The 17,805-nt window shown below is 39.0% G+C and overlaps 1 protein-coding gene across 1 annotated transcript in view; it reads left to right on the forward strand.

Moving 5' to 3' along the window:
- cep112 (centrosomal protein 112) overlaps positions 1-17,805 on the forward strand; it is a 210,057-nt gene that overhangs the window by 29,686 nt on the left and 162,566 nt on the right. The window contains exon 4 of the mRNA XM_067233023.1: positions 11,828-11,915. Within this exon, the coding sequence (XP_067089124.1) occupies positions 11,828-11,915 (88 nt within the window). The remainder of the gene's footprint in view (positions 1-11,827; positions 11,916-17,805) is intronic.

A 17,805-nucleotide genomic window follows, 5' to 3' on the forward strand; every position in this document is an offset into this window, starting at 1 on the left:
CATCACCGTAACGACAGACACGCACCACTCAGTCTCTCACACAGGTGATTGGTACGTTTACTTGACCATGAGAAACCCGATTACTAGCAATTGTCGGTTTATACCAATAATACGATTACTCCGTTTACATGTGTAATTAGTCATGCGATTACTCAATAAACGCGTCTACATGATTCTTTTTTATTAATCGTTGTATGCTCCACGGCCAAAACTTGCACCATCATCCTTCTGCAACAAAGTGTCGCCGTGTCTTCCTGTATCGGCTCTACTGCTGTATGTTTCATTCCATCAACACATTGAATCCTACTAAGAAAGCCGAGTAAACACACTCAATGGTAGGCTACATCTGCTACTGCTATTACTATCCTAACTATAATTTCAGCTGTTAAAACGATAATATTCTTGTTACGACTAGCTAGCCTACTTCTTCTGTTTAACAGTTCAGCTTTCAGCTTCTCCCGCATTGTAGGCTATTTTAGCTGTTAGCGTTGTTAGATGATGCAGTTCAGCTTCCACACTGCCTCTTAATTTTGTGTGACTCACACATTTTTTTTATTAATTTCACCTTTCAGCTTGCGGGTATTTTCTCATTTATCACTTTTATACTTTTTTAAATATTAAGGTTTTTGTGCAAATTATTCTCCCTTTAAAAGTAATGGTAAATCCTTTCAAATCATTGTTGGAATGGTGCTCCAGCCCCTTTCAAAAATACCTTTCAGTTGCTTTGAAGCTTCAGCTTATAACTTTCTACTAAAGTTTCACAATTTTCCGCTTTTTTAGCATGGTCAGCTATCCCCATTCAGGTTTTCAGCATTCTCACTGCTGTTTCGCAGGAACAGCCGTTTCTAGTTATTCTCTTTATTATTATTATTATATCAACTTCTTAGTTCTTCCGCCGTTTTTTGGCCTTTAACTAGTTCTGCATACTTTCACCGATTCCTACAATTTTTGTATCAAAACGTTCAGCTCCTTCAGGAGATGTTGGCTATGACTTTTGGTATTTCTCACTTTTATACTTTTTAAGACATTAAGGTTTTTGTGCAAATTATTCTCCCATTAAAAGTAATGGTAAATCCTTTCAAATCATTAAAAAGCTTCCTCCTCTTTCAAACGTAACTACTTCAGCATACTTTTAGCTAGAGACACCATTCAACCTTTAAAATGTTCACAAGACATTCAGCTATTCCAAAATGATTCAGCTTTTTCAAATATACAGCCAATTTTGAATTATGACAGTTTGAAATACATTAAAATGTTTGCTCCTTCTTGATTTTTATGAATGAGCAGCAAGCAGAGTGGCACACTCTGCTGGCTGCTCTTTTTCTGATATTCAACTAAATTGTCAAACAAATTCCTCTAACGTTCATATAGTTTAACTTACAGAAACAAGTTATACCTTAAAATGTAGGAAAATTTGTCCTCTTTCAGCCAATGCAACTACTAAAGAGCTCACATTGACAGATTTTCAGCTATGAGCCTTGAAGCGAGAGCAGCCTTTCAAATTCTCTCACTAACTTCAATGGAGACGTGGGTAAAATCCGTCAGAGAAAGCAAGAAGGAAGACGATATCGAAACTGCCGGTAGAGACATATTTCTGACCGCACAGACATATAAAGGACATCTCTAGTTTCGGCAGAGTCTTGGGTCTCGGAAAATATCCTAATTTTATTGATTGGACGTGTAGTTTTGCGTCTAGGTCAACTTGTTTGAGGTGTGGATGCTAGGTAAATGGTCGTTTTTCTCTCTGCCTAGCTCGTTAGCTATCACAGCTGCGCCATCGCCGTGGCAACCAAACAAACACGCACCAGGAAAGCAGAAGGAACACGTTTTTGAAACTGCAGGTAGAGTCGTATTTCTGACTGCACAGACATATAAAGAATATCTCTGGTTTCGGCAGAGTCTTGGGTGTCGGAAAATATCCTTATATTTTGGATTGGACGTACAGTTTTGCTTCTAGGTTAACTTGTTTGAGGTATGGATTCTAGTTACATTTCTCTTATTCTCTCTTATAATCAAGCTAGCGCGATGGCTCTCCATAACTAAAAATGGGTTGACTTTTTTTCCACAATCGCCCAAATTGGCCAAACAAGGTATGTAGCTACATTGAGCTTAAAGTGTACATAATCTAGCCTCCATTCTAGTGACGCTACGACTGTCATCATATGGCGAAACCAGGTCACATAGCTAGCTACGTTTTTCCAGACATAATATTCGTTACCTAGCTACATACAAATGCTTCGTAACTGAACAGTATTTACTTTGTATTGGCGATATTGACAACAGAGGTTAAGGAACTTGTCTTTAATTAAAAGATGGTCTCCGTTTTCAATTTGAAGCAGTAGATGTAGCTTATGTAGGAAATGTTCCATTGCATCCTCTCTCTAGCTTAGTTTCGGCTACAGATGGACGACAATCACGATGCATGCATTATTCACGCCTACGATGTTAATACAGTCTGTAAAAATACCACTTTGACAAACTTGCAAGATGATCCGCTGGTTAGATGTAGCATGATCTTATTTACTACCCACAATAGTTCAACTTTTTTTGCTGCATTATTTTAATCAGTTAGCTCCAGGTCATCTCTAAAATACATTTCAGACCTTTTGAAACCTGAGCAAATGACTTTCTACTAAATTTTCAAATTCTTCTGAATTATTTCTCTTTTTGCATTGTTCTTCTCTTTTCTGTAGTTGTATGCCTTCGTCCAGCTCCTGCCCCTTTCAAAAATACATTTCGGGCGCTTTGAAGCTTCAGCTTATAACTTTCTACTAAATTTTCACTATTTTCAGCTTTTTTAGCATGGTCAGCATTCTCACTGCTGTTTCGCAGGAACAGCCTTTTCTAGTTATTATTATTATTGTGAGAATGCTGTTAAGCATTCTCACTATTGTTTTCCTGTTTCTCTTTATTATTATTATTATATCAACTTCTTAGTTCTTCTGCCGTTTTTTGGCCTTTAACTAGAGTCAGTTGGCTGAGCGGTGAGGGAGTCGGGCTAGTAATCCGAAGGTTGCCAGTTCGATTCCCGGTCATGCCAACTGACGTTGTGTCCTTGGGCAAGGCACTTCACCCTACTTGCCTCGGGGGAATGTCCCTGTACTTACTGTAAGTCGCTCTGGATAAGAGCGTCTGCTAAATGACTAAATGTAAATGTAAATGTAACTAGTTCTGCATACTTTCACCGATTCCTACAATTCTTGTATCAAAACGTTCAGCTCCTTCAGGAGATGTTGGCTATGACTTTTGGTATTTCTCACTTTTATACTTTTTAAGACATTAAGGTTTTTGTGCAAATTATTCTCCCATTAAAAGTAATGGTAAATCCTTTCAAATCATTAAAAAGCTTCCTCCTCTTTCAAACGTAACTACTTCAGCATACTTTCAGCTAGAGACACCATTCAACCTTTAAAATGTTCACAAGACATTCAGCTATTCCCAAATGATTCAGCTTTTTCAAATATTCAGCCAATTTTGAATTATGACAGTTTGAAATACATTAAAATGTTTGCTCCTTCTTGATATTTAAGAATGAGCAGCAATGCTGGCTGATCTTTTTCTGATATTCAACTAATTTGTCAAACAAATTCCTCTAACGTTCATATAGTTTAACTTACAGAAACAAGTTATACCTTAAAATGTCGGAAAGATTGTCCTCTTTCAGCCAATGTAACTACTAAAGAGCTCACATTTACAGATTTTCAGCTATGAGCATTGAAGCGAGAGCAGCCTTTCAAATTCTCTCACTAACTTCAATGGAGAGGTGGGTAAAATCAGTCAGAGAAAGCAAGAAGGAACAAGATTTTGAAACTGCCGATAGAGTCGTATTTCTGACCGCACAGACATATAAAGGACATCTCTACTTTCGGCAGAGTCTTGGGTCTCGGAAAATATCCTTATATTTTGGATTGGACGTATAGTTTTGCGTCTAGGTCAACTTGTTTGAGGTGTGGATGCTAGGTAAATGTTCGTTTTTCTCTCTGCCTAGCTCGTTAGCTATCACAGCTGCGCCATCACCGTGGCAACCAAACAAACACGCACCAGGAAAGAAAAAGGAACACGTTTTTGAAACTGCAGGTAGAGTCGTATTTCTGACTGCACAGACATAAAGAATATCTCTGGTTTCGGCAGAGTCTTGGGTCTCGGAAAATATCCTTATATTTTGGATTGGACGTACAGTTTTGCGTCTAGGTTATCTTGTTTGAGGTGTGTATTCTAGCTACATTTCTCTTATTCTCTGCCCTCAGCGCGTTAGCAATCATAGCTGCACCATCACCGTAACGACAGACACGCACCACTCAGTCTCTCACACACGTGATTGGTGCGTTTACTTGACCATGAGAAACACGATTACTAGCAATTGTCGGTTTATGCCAATAATACGATTACTCCGTTTACATGTGTATTTAGTTATGCGATTACTCAATAAATGCGTCTACATGATTCTTTTTTATTAATCGTTGTATGCTCCACGGACAAAACTTGCACCATCATCCTTCTGCAACAAAGTGTCGCCGTGTCTTCCTGTATCGGCCCTACTGCTGTATGTTTCATTCCATCAACACATTGAATCCAACTAAAAAAGCAGAGTAAACGTACTCAATGGTAGGCTACATCTGCTACTGCTATTACTATCCCAACTATAATTTCAGCTGTTAAAACGATAATATTCTTGTTACGACTACCTAGCCTACTACTTCTTCTGTTTAAAAGTTCAGCTTTCAGCTTCTCCCGCATTGTAGGCTATTTTAGCTGTTAGCGTTGTTAGATGATGCAGTTCAGATTCCACAATGCCTCTTTTGTGTGACTCACACATTGTTTTAATTAATTTCAGCTTTCCGCTTGCGGGTATTTTCTCATTTATCACTTTTATACTTTTTTAAATATTAAGGTTTTTGTGCAAATTATTCTCCCTTTAAAAGTAATGGTAAATCCTTTCAAATCATTGTTGGAATGCTGCTCCAGCCCCTTTCAAAAATACCTTTCGGGCGCTTTGAAGCTTCAGCTTATAACTTTCTACAAAATTTTCAAAATTTTTCGCTTTTTTTGCATGGTCAGCTATCCCCATTCAGGATTTCAGCATTCTCACTGCTGTTTCGCAGGAACAGCCTTTTCTAGTTATTATTGGGTGTGCTTTGCCTTCGGCAAGGGCTCAACCTTTGTTCTCTCACATATATATTATTATTATTATTATTATTTTTATTATTTTTGCCCCCCTAAAACTCAGTCAATATTTGGCCTACATAAGCAACGTAAGTGTCAACAGTTTCGTCTTGGTAGCGATTGAGTTGCTTCTATTGGAATTTACGTTCCGTTGCATGGTTTGGGCTTAAGTTAAGTTTTTGTGGCGAAAAGTGAAGCTAACGGTGGCTAATTTGCTAGCCACAGTCACTGACGTTACTAACGTCACTACGTCACTAACGTCACGAAAACACGCTTGACTACCTTTGGCAGAACATTCGTTTCGCATCTGTTAACTTGGGGGATAGCTAGGCTAACTATAGCTTTACTGCAAGGCAGCTGCAGAAACGCCACAAGCAAAGAGGCCAGGGTGATAAATATTTACTCATTTTACTTTGTGATATGACACACAATTGTGATGTGTAATGTACAATATAAGCTGATATTATTAAGGAAGTACATCTACTTTCGGAAACAGTAGTCTACTATTTCACTGAAGTATTAGCATCATGACATTAGCCTGTGTTGCCCGGGCAACACATACTACAGTGGTCTATGATGTAGCGTTATCTGTTTTCAATCGTTAAAATAAACATTCCTCACATAAACATTTTCGTTGTAGGATTTATTCTGACATTAGTAAACGATTTGTTGGTGAAATTACCATTACCTGAACTTCATTGCCACAGCCTAAACGTTGTCAATCTGTTCATGAAAATAATTAATTTCAGCTTAAACCGTACAACGGAACGTTAAATCCAATTCAACCAACGCAATCGCTACCAAGACGAACAGTAGTCTAGTACTTTACCGTAGTAGTACAATTTACCGGGGCAGCTTCTCCACACAGGGCTATATCGCATTTTGCGTTGTTACTGACAATGATCGCTACCAGTGAGCTTTTTATGAATGAGCGATTTTCCACTAAATAAATGTCAAGCTTATTTACGTTTTGGGGGGCATATTTTCAGTTAGCAGATGGTACTGTTTGAATCGCGATTCCATCTTCTACTGCCGGGTAACGTCGTAGAATAATCTCCAAAGGGGGTTCTTTATTAATGAATGAATGCAATGAGTAGGCTAAATGCCTGAAAATATCATGAGAAGGGAAAAACTTAAGATGACGTTTAAGTCATAGAGATTAGGTCAATTTTTACACCGGTCTGCCAAATTTATTCGTTTTGATTCAACGTTGAGGCTGCCTCTTGCAGGGGAAATGAGAAGACATCTATTTCATTCTACACTTCACTCGTATTTTCAGTTGTAAATGAGCAGCAAAAAAAAATGCTTTTAAATCTATGTAATCTTTATAAATAATAAGTATTCATTTTTATATAAAATATACAGAGATATCAGTTGTAAAAATGTCATTCAAAAACGGACCCCTGTGCAACCGACGCAAGCAAGCACACCCTACAATTTCCCCAGAAATTGTACCCTCTCCAGTTTGTATCTATTATTATTATTATTGTATGTATATGTATAATACTTTTATTTTTTGACCTTTTTGGCATTGGCAGTGTGTGGGTGGGATGGGATTGTTTCTCATAAGAAAAAAGTATTCGAGACACTGTACCTACATGAAATGTTCTGTACTGTCTTATCTTTCTTGAATAAAAAAACATGGTTATAGAAAAGCACAGGGAGTTGTATGACCCCCAGCACCAATTTGACAAGGACAACGTAGATAAGGATCAATGCTGGGATATAGCCAATGCCATGTTTATGTACCATGTCAGTGTAAAGGAAAGCTCAGAGTAGCTGAAAGGCATGGTGACCGAGCGCAGAGTAATGCACGTCTGGTGTAAACAGCTTTGAACCAGTCCTAGCCGTTCGTGGCGCGGCGCTTCGCAGCCAGTGTGTCCCAGGCCAGGGCTCCAGACTAACTTGTTGCCTTGGTTGCACTGGTGCGCCTAACTTTTTTATGTAGGTGCACCAGCACAAAATTTAGGTGCACCCAAATTTTCCTTGCGTCGCCACAATTTCAAGGTCACCTTTTTATCACGCTCCATATACATTCATATATATTATGTAAATGATCTTAAACAAGAATAAGGTGTAGGTAAATATATTTTTTATTTGAAGCACAATCATACTGTATATATATATAAAAAAAATCTTTTAAGTGCTTCACTGAGCTACCAAACTAAAACATTTTAAGCAAAATAAAACATTTCAAAATAGAAAGTGCTACAGTTTAAAAGTGCTTCCCTGAACTGAGACCTAATATTTCATGGCTCAAAGTCTTATAGCGGGTCCCACCTTGCTGTCCCATGCCCTACAGATGGCCAACACCTGTAATTTGGCCTTCTTGCCCTATGGCCTTGGCTAAATCATCTTGCCACACTCTCCCTAGCATCAAAATCCTAGCTCCATGGGTTAGCTCCATGGCCCAGCTTCGTAACTCAGGGGTCCGCAATTCATTTTTACAAGGGGCCACATGAGAAACCTGAAATGTGTTGGAGGGCTTCATCAATTTGCTCACTATTCATTTTCTCCCATTGTAAAAATCAGTAAAGTATATATTTTGATTAGCTGCTACTGGTTATCAGAAGAATAAGGATATTCTGTAAATATTTATATAAATATTTTAGATTTTGGTGTAGGTCAAATAGGAAATATTATAGAAGTAATAAACAGTATAAACAACAACAACAGTGTTTCATTTTATTTGTAACCAGTTAATCATCACAAACACTAAAAAGTTGTTTTGCAGTATGTTAAAGATGTGGAATTGATCAACTTTATACAAAAAGCAATAAGTTTTTTCAGTTCATTTTGTTCTGTGAGAGAAATCCAGTGGGCTTGAACAAGTGCATCGAAATCTGTCTGAATGTCTGAGGTGGATATGCGAAGGACAGCTGACAGGTAATGATCAGGGTATGCAGTTCAACTAGCAAACCATCAGCCCGCGCCCACTGAATCAGTCAAGTTCTTATTATGTCCGCGTTAGTTTTTTTTCTTCACAGCTTTCACTTTGACCTCAGTAAACAGATACTTAGAAGTCCATGTCTTGTTAAAAGTTAATCAGTGGCAAAGTTTTTCATTTTCGAGGGCTAACCAACAGCTAACTCTCCTGTCGGTGAGGTTGCGCAAGCGCACATATGTAAATCGCCTGATCACTGTAGTCTTTCAGGACTACATATTTACTACCGCTCAACACATTTATTTATTTTACATTTTTGATTTACCTCACGTGGGCCGGATTGAGACAGCCTGTGGCCGGTTATGGCCCGCGGGCCATACAATGCCCAGGTCTGCTAAACTGACTCTCTGGTGCTCAAGTCGTAATTTCAATCACACAGCACGGAGCTACAGGAATATCTGGACCACAGCCAATCAGAGACAAAGACCCGCCCCATCTCTGTCTCTGATTGGTTTAGACCACGATATGATCCAACCATGAGTGTCAGTTCCGTGTTAGGATAACAAACGCTTTGTTTGTGGAGAGACAGCGGATGCGAGGTTAGGTGCACCGGTGCGACCTAGGAATTTTTTTTGTCGCACCCGTACACATTTTGGTCGCATAGTGCACAAATTGGTCGCACTCTAGAGCCCTGCAGGTGTAAAGTGGCAAAGGCTCCCCTCTCCATTGTGTGTGTGCGCACGTGTGTGTGTGTAACCCTCCCACTATAGGCTTGTGATATGCATTACGCTCTGTATAATACAATATTTACATCAATTCAACTCGGGACAATAGTGGGGAACATTCCAATATAATAACGGTCTAGGGTTATATTAACATATAAAGCTAGAGAAGAAATGAACATGCATTAAATGAAGTATACGTAGTGATTAAATTAGGACAAACACAGAATCTCTGTTAAACCATATAATGATTAACATATCTTGCCATACATTTGTAGTAAAGCAAACAACAATATGAAAAACAATAAACCACCCCGGGGTTTTATTTGTCTTAGGTTAGAGTTCGGTGTTAGCAAGTTTGCTTTGGTGGCGCGCTAACGTTGGAGCTCGTAATAGACGCATGAACTGTAGGCCTACATCCCCGACTGTGCAAAGTACAGTCGATCCATGTCTCGGCAAAAAACACACACAAACCCGCTCCTTTTGCCAGTTGACAGTCCGGTTTCGCCAACTCCCGTCCACGGAAAAGCTGCCACCGAAGAGGCCACCGATGCTCCAACACAGCAGCCGCACAGTTCACCTAGCCAACTAACACCGTGGTCCTGTCTCCTTGACAACCAAACAAAAGTCCTTCACTCGCCCTTCTCTTCCGGGTCATTCTCTGAACTCAACAATATATATAACTGTAAATCTTAACATCAAGTTACATTTCCAAAAGAACAACATATTTCAAATTTAAGAAAATACAACAAGTGATGACAATCCCACCTGTTGACTTTAAAACTGCAAGCCCTGCCTCCCCCATCCTGTTTTAGAGCTGTGTGTCTCCGTTTTAGAGGCAGAAAGAAAGAGACTGGAGAGTTTGTGTACATGAGGGAAAGAAGTTAAAGATCTGTTAAAGCAAATTCCATGATTTGCTTCTCAGTACATTATATACGTGTGAAATGAGTTCCTGAAAACTTTGTCTCACTGAAATGTGGAGTTAGACTGTAGAACAGTTTCTCTTCCGTTTTCAGCTCAAGTTTTGTATAGGTGGAGCCAAAAAATGACCGATCTACGTCACTTTGACCGATCTCACCCGGTGAAACTGAATAAAATCATGTAGCTCATTTGCATAAAAGGTCCTCCAACTCCACTTCAGTTACGACTCCATCTTACCTGGATGCAAGAACTTCAGCTGCGCTGCACGCTTTTTAATTTCCATAGTGATGAGGAAAGGAAAAATAGGTGGGTTGATTTTGTGAAGAGCCACGCTGATGGAAAGCTTCGCATCAACTCCAACAGCCGCCCCTGCAGTGACCATTTCACGGCGGATAGTTTTAACATGGACTAGAGACAGACGGGGTTCACGGACACACGGCTTCTCTTGCAGCGTGGAGCCGTACCAAGCAAGAATCGCCCTCCCGGCCGTTCCTCCTCCGGTCGCACCTGGACCATCCACTGCCGCCAGCAGTTCATCACTCAGTTCTGTGTGCTTGTCATAATTATACTAGATAACTTTTCCAGAGGTATCTCTGCTAGAGTTAGTGCATTTACATTACATTTAGTCATTTAGCAGACGCTCTTATCCAGAGCGACTTACAAGTAGAGGGACATTCCCCCCGAGGCAAGTAGGGTGAAGTGCCTTGCCCAAGGACACAACGTCATTTTACTCCTGTGTTACAGCTCAGGGGAACAAGCTTCATTTATATGCATCTGAATGTTTCACTCATTGAACAAATAAATTATCTGGGTCGTAGGTACTTGAGACAGGCGGCACCTTCCAGCGAGGGGGCGGAGCTTCAGCTCCTTCAGGAGACACGCCCCCCCAGTCTCAAGCAGAGAAGACTGATGATTTTCTCAAGATTTCAAAGCCTAATTTAAAATGTCTGTTTTTTTTCTATTAGAATTTGGATGGGTAGTTAACAACACATTCTTCTGTGGTGTGATGAACTGGAATTGAAAAAGAGTTTTCAATTCCAGTTCATCACAGGATCACTTTACAGGATCTTTAAGAAATGGAAACAAATGGGACACAACATCTAAAACGACTCTTGATTTGAGTTGTTTTATGATTGATGGCACTGTGTGTTGTGTAAATGTCTAGCTAGCTCCCTCTGCTGGCTTTCTTGCTCACTGCTGTATACTACACTTCGTTTCTAAACATGTTGGGGTGATCTGGTGACAAGCATTAGGAATCCCATTGTAATTAGGATTCTTCTGGTCTATGACAGCTCCTAGATTAGAAACGTAAAAAGTTATGAAATTTGGCACATTGAAACTACAGGCTGGGAGTAACTACCACACCACAAGGCCAAATGACCCCCCATTGCCCATAGGTGGCGCTACAGGCAACGCTCCAATTGTCAATTTTCAAAGTAATGGCATTCACACTTTTATTTTTCAGTGTAAGTGAAAAAACAACTTGGTAGATGTTATCAATATTTCACGTATACATTTCTAGAACTGGAAGGTATGCACTTGATGACATATATATTGTTTCATTTAACAGCCAACCAGCAAATTCTCTGAACACACCCCCTGCCTACTCCATTTTCGGAATGTGTTCAATCAGTGTTGGTGAGAGATGGTGTAATTAACTGCTTCCAGTGGTTCTTAATTAGCTGCCTGGCTCAAACTATTAGCTTTGCTTGTCAGATGAGTAGAGGAGATATTCAATGTTTGCTGCTTTATAGTGTTATGAAGAAGGGAAGGAGTAGGAGGTGATATATTTTCAATTTCTGAAAAATCTTTTACCTATGTTTTACATATGGAACATCCAAAGTAGACATCCCAAAAATGCATGAATAAACTCTATGCCAGATGTTGGAATGTAATTCCAAATGCATGCACAGACACACACACAAACACATGCAGAAGTTACACGAGGGAGCAGTTGAAGGTTGAAAGCATAACCACACTTTTACATTAACATTTTTGATTAACCTTGAGCTGCTTACATTGTAGCTTTGAACTGAAAGCACAGTAGAAGTGACACTTTTGATAAAATCATATCAACATTTGATACACATGAATTGGATTAAATCTAATTTGTCTCTCTCCCTCCCCCTCTCTCCAGAAGGGGGCTCCAGTATGAGGAGAAGTATTCATCGTGGGTGCTGCCGTCCAGTCCAGTCAAGCATTCCTCTAGGGAGGACCTCAACATGGTTAGCTCTGAGCTCCGCCCTGCTTTTCCCCACATAAACCATTCTCTCCCACGTTTGAAACAATATCATGTCCACTTGTTAATATGTGAATGGGTAAACCTTTAATATCACATCTGAAGGATATGTACTAATGCAGTGGTCTTCAGCCCTGGTCCTCAGGGCTCACTGTCCTGTACGTTTTAGGAGTTTCCCTGCTCTAGATTTGATTAAGGTAAATGGTTATCAGGCTTCTGCAGAGCTTGATAACGACCCATTCATTGAACCAAGTGTGTTGGAGGGACAGGGTTGAGCCCACTGTACTAATGTTTCATGGGTCAGCGAGTGTGTGTGTGTGTGTAGGATTAAGGTTCAGCTACTACATGAAATTAGATACTATTGCACTCAGTACATCATATACTTACCCTGTATACTTGATGCACACTGCTGAGTCCACAAAGTCATACAATAAACACAGTATACAGAGCCAGGGTTTGAAATTGCAACCATTAACTAGAGAGGGTACAATTTCTGGGGAAATTGTAGGGTGTGCTTGCTTGCGTCGGTTGCACAGGGGTCCGTTTTTGAATGACATTTTTACAACTGATATTTCTGTATATGTTATATAAAAATGCATACTTATTATTTATAAAGATTACATAGATTTAAAAGCATATTTTTTTTGCTGCTCATTTACAACTGAAAATACGAGTGAAGTGTAGAATGAAATAGATGTCTTCTCATGTCCCCTGCAAGAGGCAGCCTCATAGCTGAATCAAAACGAATACATTTGGTAGACCGGTGTAAAAAATTGACCTAATCTCTATGACTTAAACGTCCTTTTAAGTTTTTCCCTTCTCGTGATATTTTCAGGCATTTAGCCTACTCATATTGCATTCATTCATGAATAAAGAACCCCCTTTGAAGATTATTCTACGACGTTACCGGCAGTAGAAGATGGAATCATGATTCAAACAGTACCATCTGCTAACTGAAAATATGCCCCCAAAAACATAAATAAGCTTGACATTTATTTAGTGGAAAATCGCTCATTCATAAAAAGCTCACTGGTAGCGATCATTGTCAGTAACAACGCAAAATGCGATATAGCCCTGTGTGGAGAAGCTGCCCCGTAAATTCTACTACTACAGTACAGTACTAGACTACTGCTGTGTTCGTCTTGGTAGCGATTGCGTTGGTTGAATTCGATTCAACGTTCCGTTGTACGGTTTAGGCGGAAATTAATTATTTTCATGAACAGATTGACAAAGTTTAGGCTGTGGCAATGAATTTCAGGTTAGTAGTCAGATAGTTTCACCTATTGAAAGACTTTTGATTTAAGTAAGGGGAGTGCCGAACATGTTCTGTCGCCGTTTGACTTCCTAAACAGCTGTGTAGATGTTTTTGTAGTGTGCCTCGCCTAGGCTACAGCGTTGCAGTGAGCAACACTGGTTTGAAACCACAGGTAATGATAATTTCACCAACAAATCGTTTACTTGTAATGTAATGATATAATAAATCCTACAACGAAAATGTATTTGTGAGGAATGTTTATTTTAACGATTGAAAACAGATGCATCATAGACCACTGTAGTATGTGTTGCCCGGGCAACAGAGGCTAATGTCATGATGCTAATGCTTCAGTGAAATAGTAGACTACCGTTTCCGAAAGTAGATGTGGGCCTACTTCCTTAATAATATCAGCTAATATTGTACGTTACATTTCACAATTGTGTTTCACATCACAAAGTAAAATGAGTAAATAGTTATCACCCTGGCGTCTTTGCTTGTGGCGTTTCTGCAGCTGCCTTGCAGTAAAGCTATAGTTAGCCTAGCTATCCCCCAAGTTAACAGATGCGAAACGAATGTTCTGCTACAGGTAGTCACGTGTGTTTTCGTGACGTTAGTGACGTTAGTAACGTCAGTGACTGTGGCTAGCAAATTAGCCACCGTTAGCTTCACTTTTCGCCACTAAAACTTAACTTGAGCCTAAACCATGCAACGGAACGTAAATAAAAATACAAGCAACTCAATCGCTACCAAGACGAAACTTTTGACACCTAGGTTGTCTATGTAGGCCAAATATTGACAAAGATTTAGGGGGGCAAAAATAAATAATAATAAATATATATGTGAGAGAACAAAGGTTGTGCCCTTGCCGAAGGCAAAGCACACCCAATAATATAACTAGAAAGTGTGTGTGTTTGCTGTTGAAAAGTTGAATAGTGAAGAAGGTTTTTAAAAGAGGTATGTGCAATAAACAATGTGAGAGTATGTTGTGAAAGTATAGGTGAGAAAAAACATTTAATGCCATCACGATAGAAACATATTTACATATGCATTTCAATATTTTCTTACTGTTGAAAAAGGAGTGATGAAAAGAGTATCTAATTTACTTTCATCAGTTTAAAAGCGTTAAAAGAATTCAAGCAAATATAGTGATGTTAAAAGTATAAAGCAGACGGTGACCTCATTAAAAACAGGTTTTATTTGTTTACATTTAGAAAACATTTTGTGAATCGACAATTTTGAAATAATTAGTAGCAGTAGTTAGTATCAGCATGTCAAAACTAACATGCAGACAAGCCTCATATATTGCACATACAAACAAAAAATCATCACCATCTCTCCATGAGAAAAAACAATAGTAAATATTAGTAAATAAATGACACAATTGTATGTATTTCGTGGCTAAAAAAACTAATTTTTGCCAGAGTGAAAAATGTATCAACACAGAGTTTTCTGAACATTGGGCCCTTTTGTTTGATATTTATGAATAAATATATTAGAATTTCAATAGTTTGCAATATTGTTCATTTCCTACAATCAAAGGCTTTTCACGTTTCCAGACCTAGGTTAATACTCACAGAAGTTCAAGACTTCAAGGACCAGTAGCCCTGGACTTACAGTCTTATCAACATTGTCATTTAAACTATACCAACATTAAGCTCAGTTTACTGAGGCTCACTGAAACACTGGGTTTTCCTTACTTTGATGGAACATTGGGTTAGAATCACTAGTTGACTCAAGATTAGAAGACGAGCTTGGGAGAATCTGTTTTCCAATTAAATCTTTTGACAAGGCTCTATGAACCAAGTCATTTTTTAGCCAATCTGAAGATAATACATTTATCTGGATTACACAGTCAATTTACAATTTAACACTTGAATATTCATCTTTTCATTAGAGTTTGGGTTACCCCAAGAATAGGTATACACGTGAAAAACCTTGAATATACCTACCAGCTGAAACCCCATACTAATGACTCATTATGATACAAATATGTAATTTCTTCAAGGTTAATTAGTTCATATGCATGTAACAATTAAACAATTGACAAACAAAAACAACAAAAACACATTTCAACAACAACAACAAAAACACATTTCCATCCTTCATCTTTCATATATCTGTTAAAAAAACTGACTGAAAAGGGCAGGATGACATGAATAATAAATACAAGTAGTAAGACCAACAGTGATTTTTTTGTGGTCAAAGAGAGATATTTTACAAAGGACGTGATAACAATTGTTACCTTTACAGCTGGTTTAGGGAGGAGCTTGATGCTGCACAAAGGTGGGGCTGTCACTGTGACAGTGATGACTGACTGATGACTGATCTGCAGCAATTTGTTTCCTTCCAGTCGTACACCTGATCTCTCGCTTAAGAACCAACTGTAGTTAGTCTCTACTGAACTGAACAGTGCACAGCAATGGATGCACAAATGGAGATGGAGGGTAGGAGGACAGAGCTGGTCCTGACAAGAGAAAACAGGAAGTTTTTGTTATAAACTAAAGTCTGAAACTAAACTTGCTAAAAAGGTTTATAATTCAATAATGAAATACCTTCTTTTCTGCTGCAGGGCAGATCAACATGTATGTCCAGTACAACTGAATACGGCTGCATGATGTTCTGCTTCTTTTATGTGTTTAGCCCTCTGCAGTCCTGAGTGTCTTCACTGTGAAGTGGAGGGATCACAGAGGAGGAAGACCTGAAGGAACAAGTTAATATTACAATGTTATATTAGATGTACAATTAGTGTTATTAAAATGATTGCATTGATACAACATTAATACATGAAAGAAAACAGAATTAAAACAAAACATTGGGAATCACATATAAAATGAAATAAGAAAACAATACCTTATTATCTGTTGTGAAGAAACCTCGACACTGGCAGGGAGAACATGTGTCTCTGTGGTACAGCAGTGATGTGTCCACTGTTGATGAACAGTTAAGATAGTGCTCCAGGCCAAGACCGGCACGGGTCCTTACATATTACTCACAGGAGGACTGTGTCTTCTGTCCATCCGAAAGGAAACTTAATATTACAGAGGACACACAAGAACTGTGTCTCCTGTCCATTACAAAGGAAACTTAACATTACAGAGGACACAGGAGGACTGTGTCTCCTGTCCATCAGAAAGGAAACTTAACATTAGAGGACACAGGAGGACTGTGTCTCCTGTCCATCAGAAAGGAAACTTAACATTAGAGGACACAAGAGGACTGTGTCTCCTGTCCATCAGAAAGGAAACTTAACATTAGAGGACACAAGAGGACTGTGTCTCCTGTCCATCAGAAAGGAAACTTAACATTAGAGGACACAGGAGGACTGTGTCTCCTGTCCATCAGAAAGGAAACTTAACATTACAGAGGACACAGGAGAATTAAAATGAAATGAATGGGGATGGAAGTGTGGGGTTTCAGCTGGTAGTTATATCCGTACATCAGAAAGTATGACATCTAGAACACATACTTTCTGATGTATGTCTGCTACACTAAACGTCAGCAGCTGTGTACAGCAGTTGTGTACAATGCTGTACACAGCTGCTGACAGAGTTTTGGCCTGTGCATTTATCAACCCTGACCCAAACCCACCCTGATAAATGCACAGGCCAAAATGTGTTAAAATATTGCTAAACAGAACATGGTTACCTGGCAAACTATATGACCCATAATATTATCCAATACTGTGAACACTAAAAATGACCCTAAAAATTGATTGAAAATGGATATTGTGCAACAATATATATATTGAAAAATGGATACAGTGCATTTTAACCAGATCATTAGGTTTTTGTTACATCAGCAGCTACATGATCCCAGATTAACAACAATGTGGTATTGTTCAAAAATACATGATTCTCAGTGGATGTTGGTCTTACCTGACAATTCTAAGACCTGTTGGAGGAATGTAGACAGAAAACCTGATTGTGGCAAGTGATATTTTTTTTGTGTACCAGAATGAGACACATTGTAATTTGTACTACTTTACACATTTGTATCTTGTACAAATTACAATTAAACAACAACAACCTCAAAAGTGCAAGAGTGTACTTTACATTTTTCTATAAACTCAGCTGATACCTTTATGAACTGTTAGTGGACATGACACAGTAGACAGGGTTGTGATAACTGTAGTAGGTCTGCAAAACACCTGAATGGACCAAATGCTGTGGTCTGGAAATAAAAATGTGATCGAGCAGAGTATTTTTCTCAGTGGTGGCAGATTGGATCAGCTGTGTGAACCCTCTACTATGTAACAAGTCTGAGATGGGCTTGCTTGTGTTGGCCAACAGGTCCTCGTTGAAGTCTCCACAGACAATGACTGGGTGGTCCAAAATCTCCATAGAGTCCAAGAGGTTACGCAGGTTTGGCAAGAATTGAGTCAGGCTGTAATCTGGGGGTCTGTAAACGGTTGCAATTAATGCCCTTACAGGGGATTCCACTTTAAGGACAAGAAACTCTAGGTCGGTTACACTCTGCATGTATTGCACGACATGTGCTTTGAGGTGGTTTTTAACATACATAGCTACTCCGCCACCATTTCTGTTGGACAAATGCTGATAGTTTGTGTAAGACAAATGCCTGTTGCGCTTAAACATCATATAGCCATCTAGTTGGAGATTCT

The sequence above is a fragment of the Osmerus mordax genome, chromosome 3 (assembly GCF_038355195.1).
Source record: "Osmerus mordax isolate fOsmMor3 chromosome 3, fOsmMor3.pri, whole genome shotgun sequence".
NCBI classification, from domain to species: domain Eukaryota; kingdom Metazoa; phylum Chordata; class Actinopteri; order Osmeriformes; family Osmeridae; genus Osmerus; species Osmerus mordax.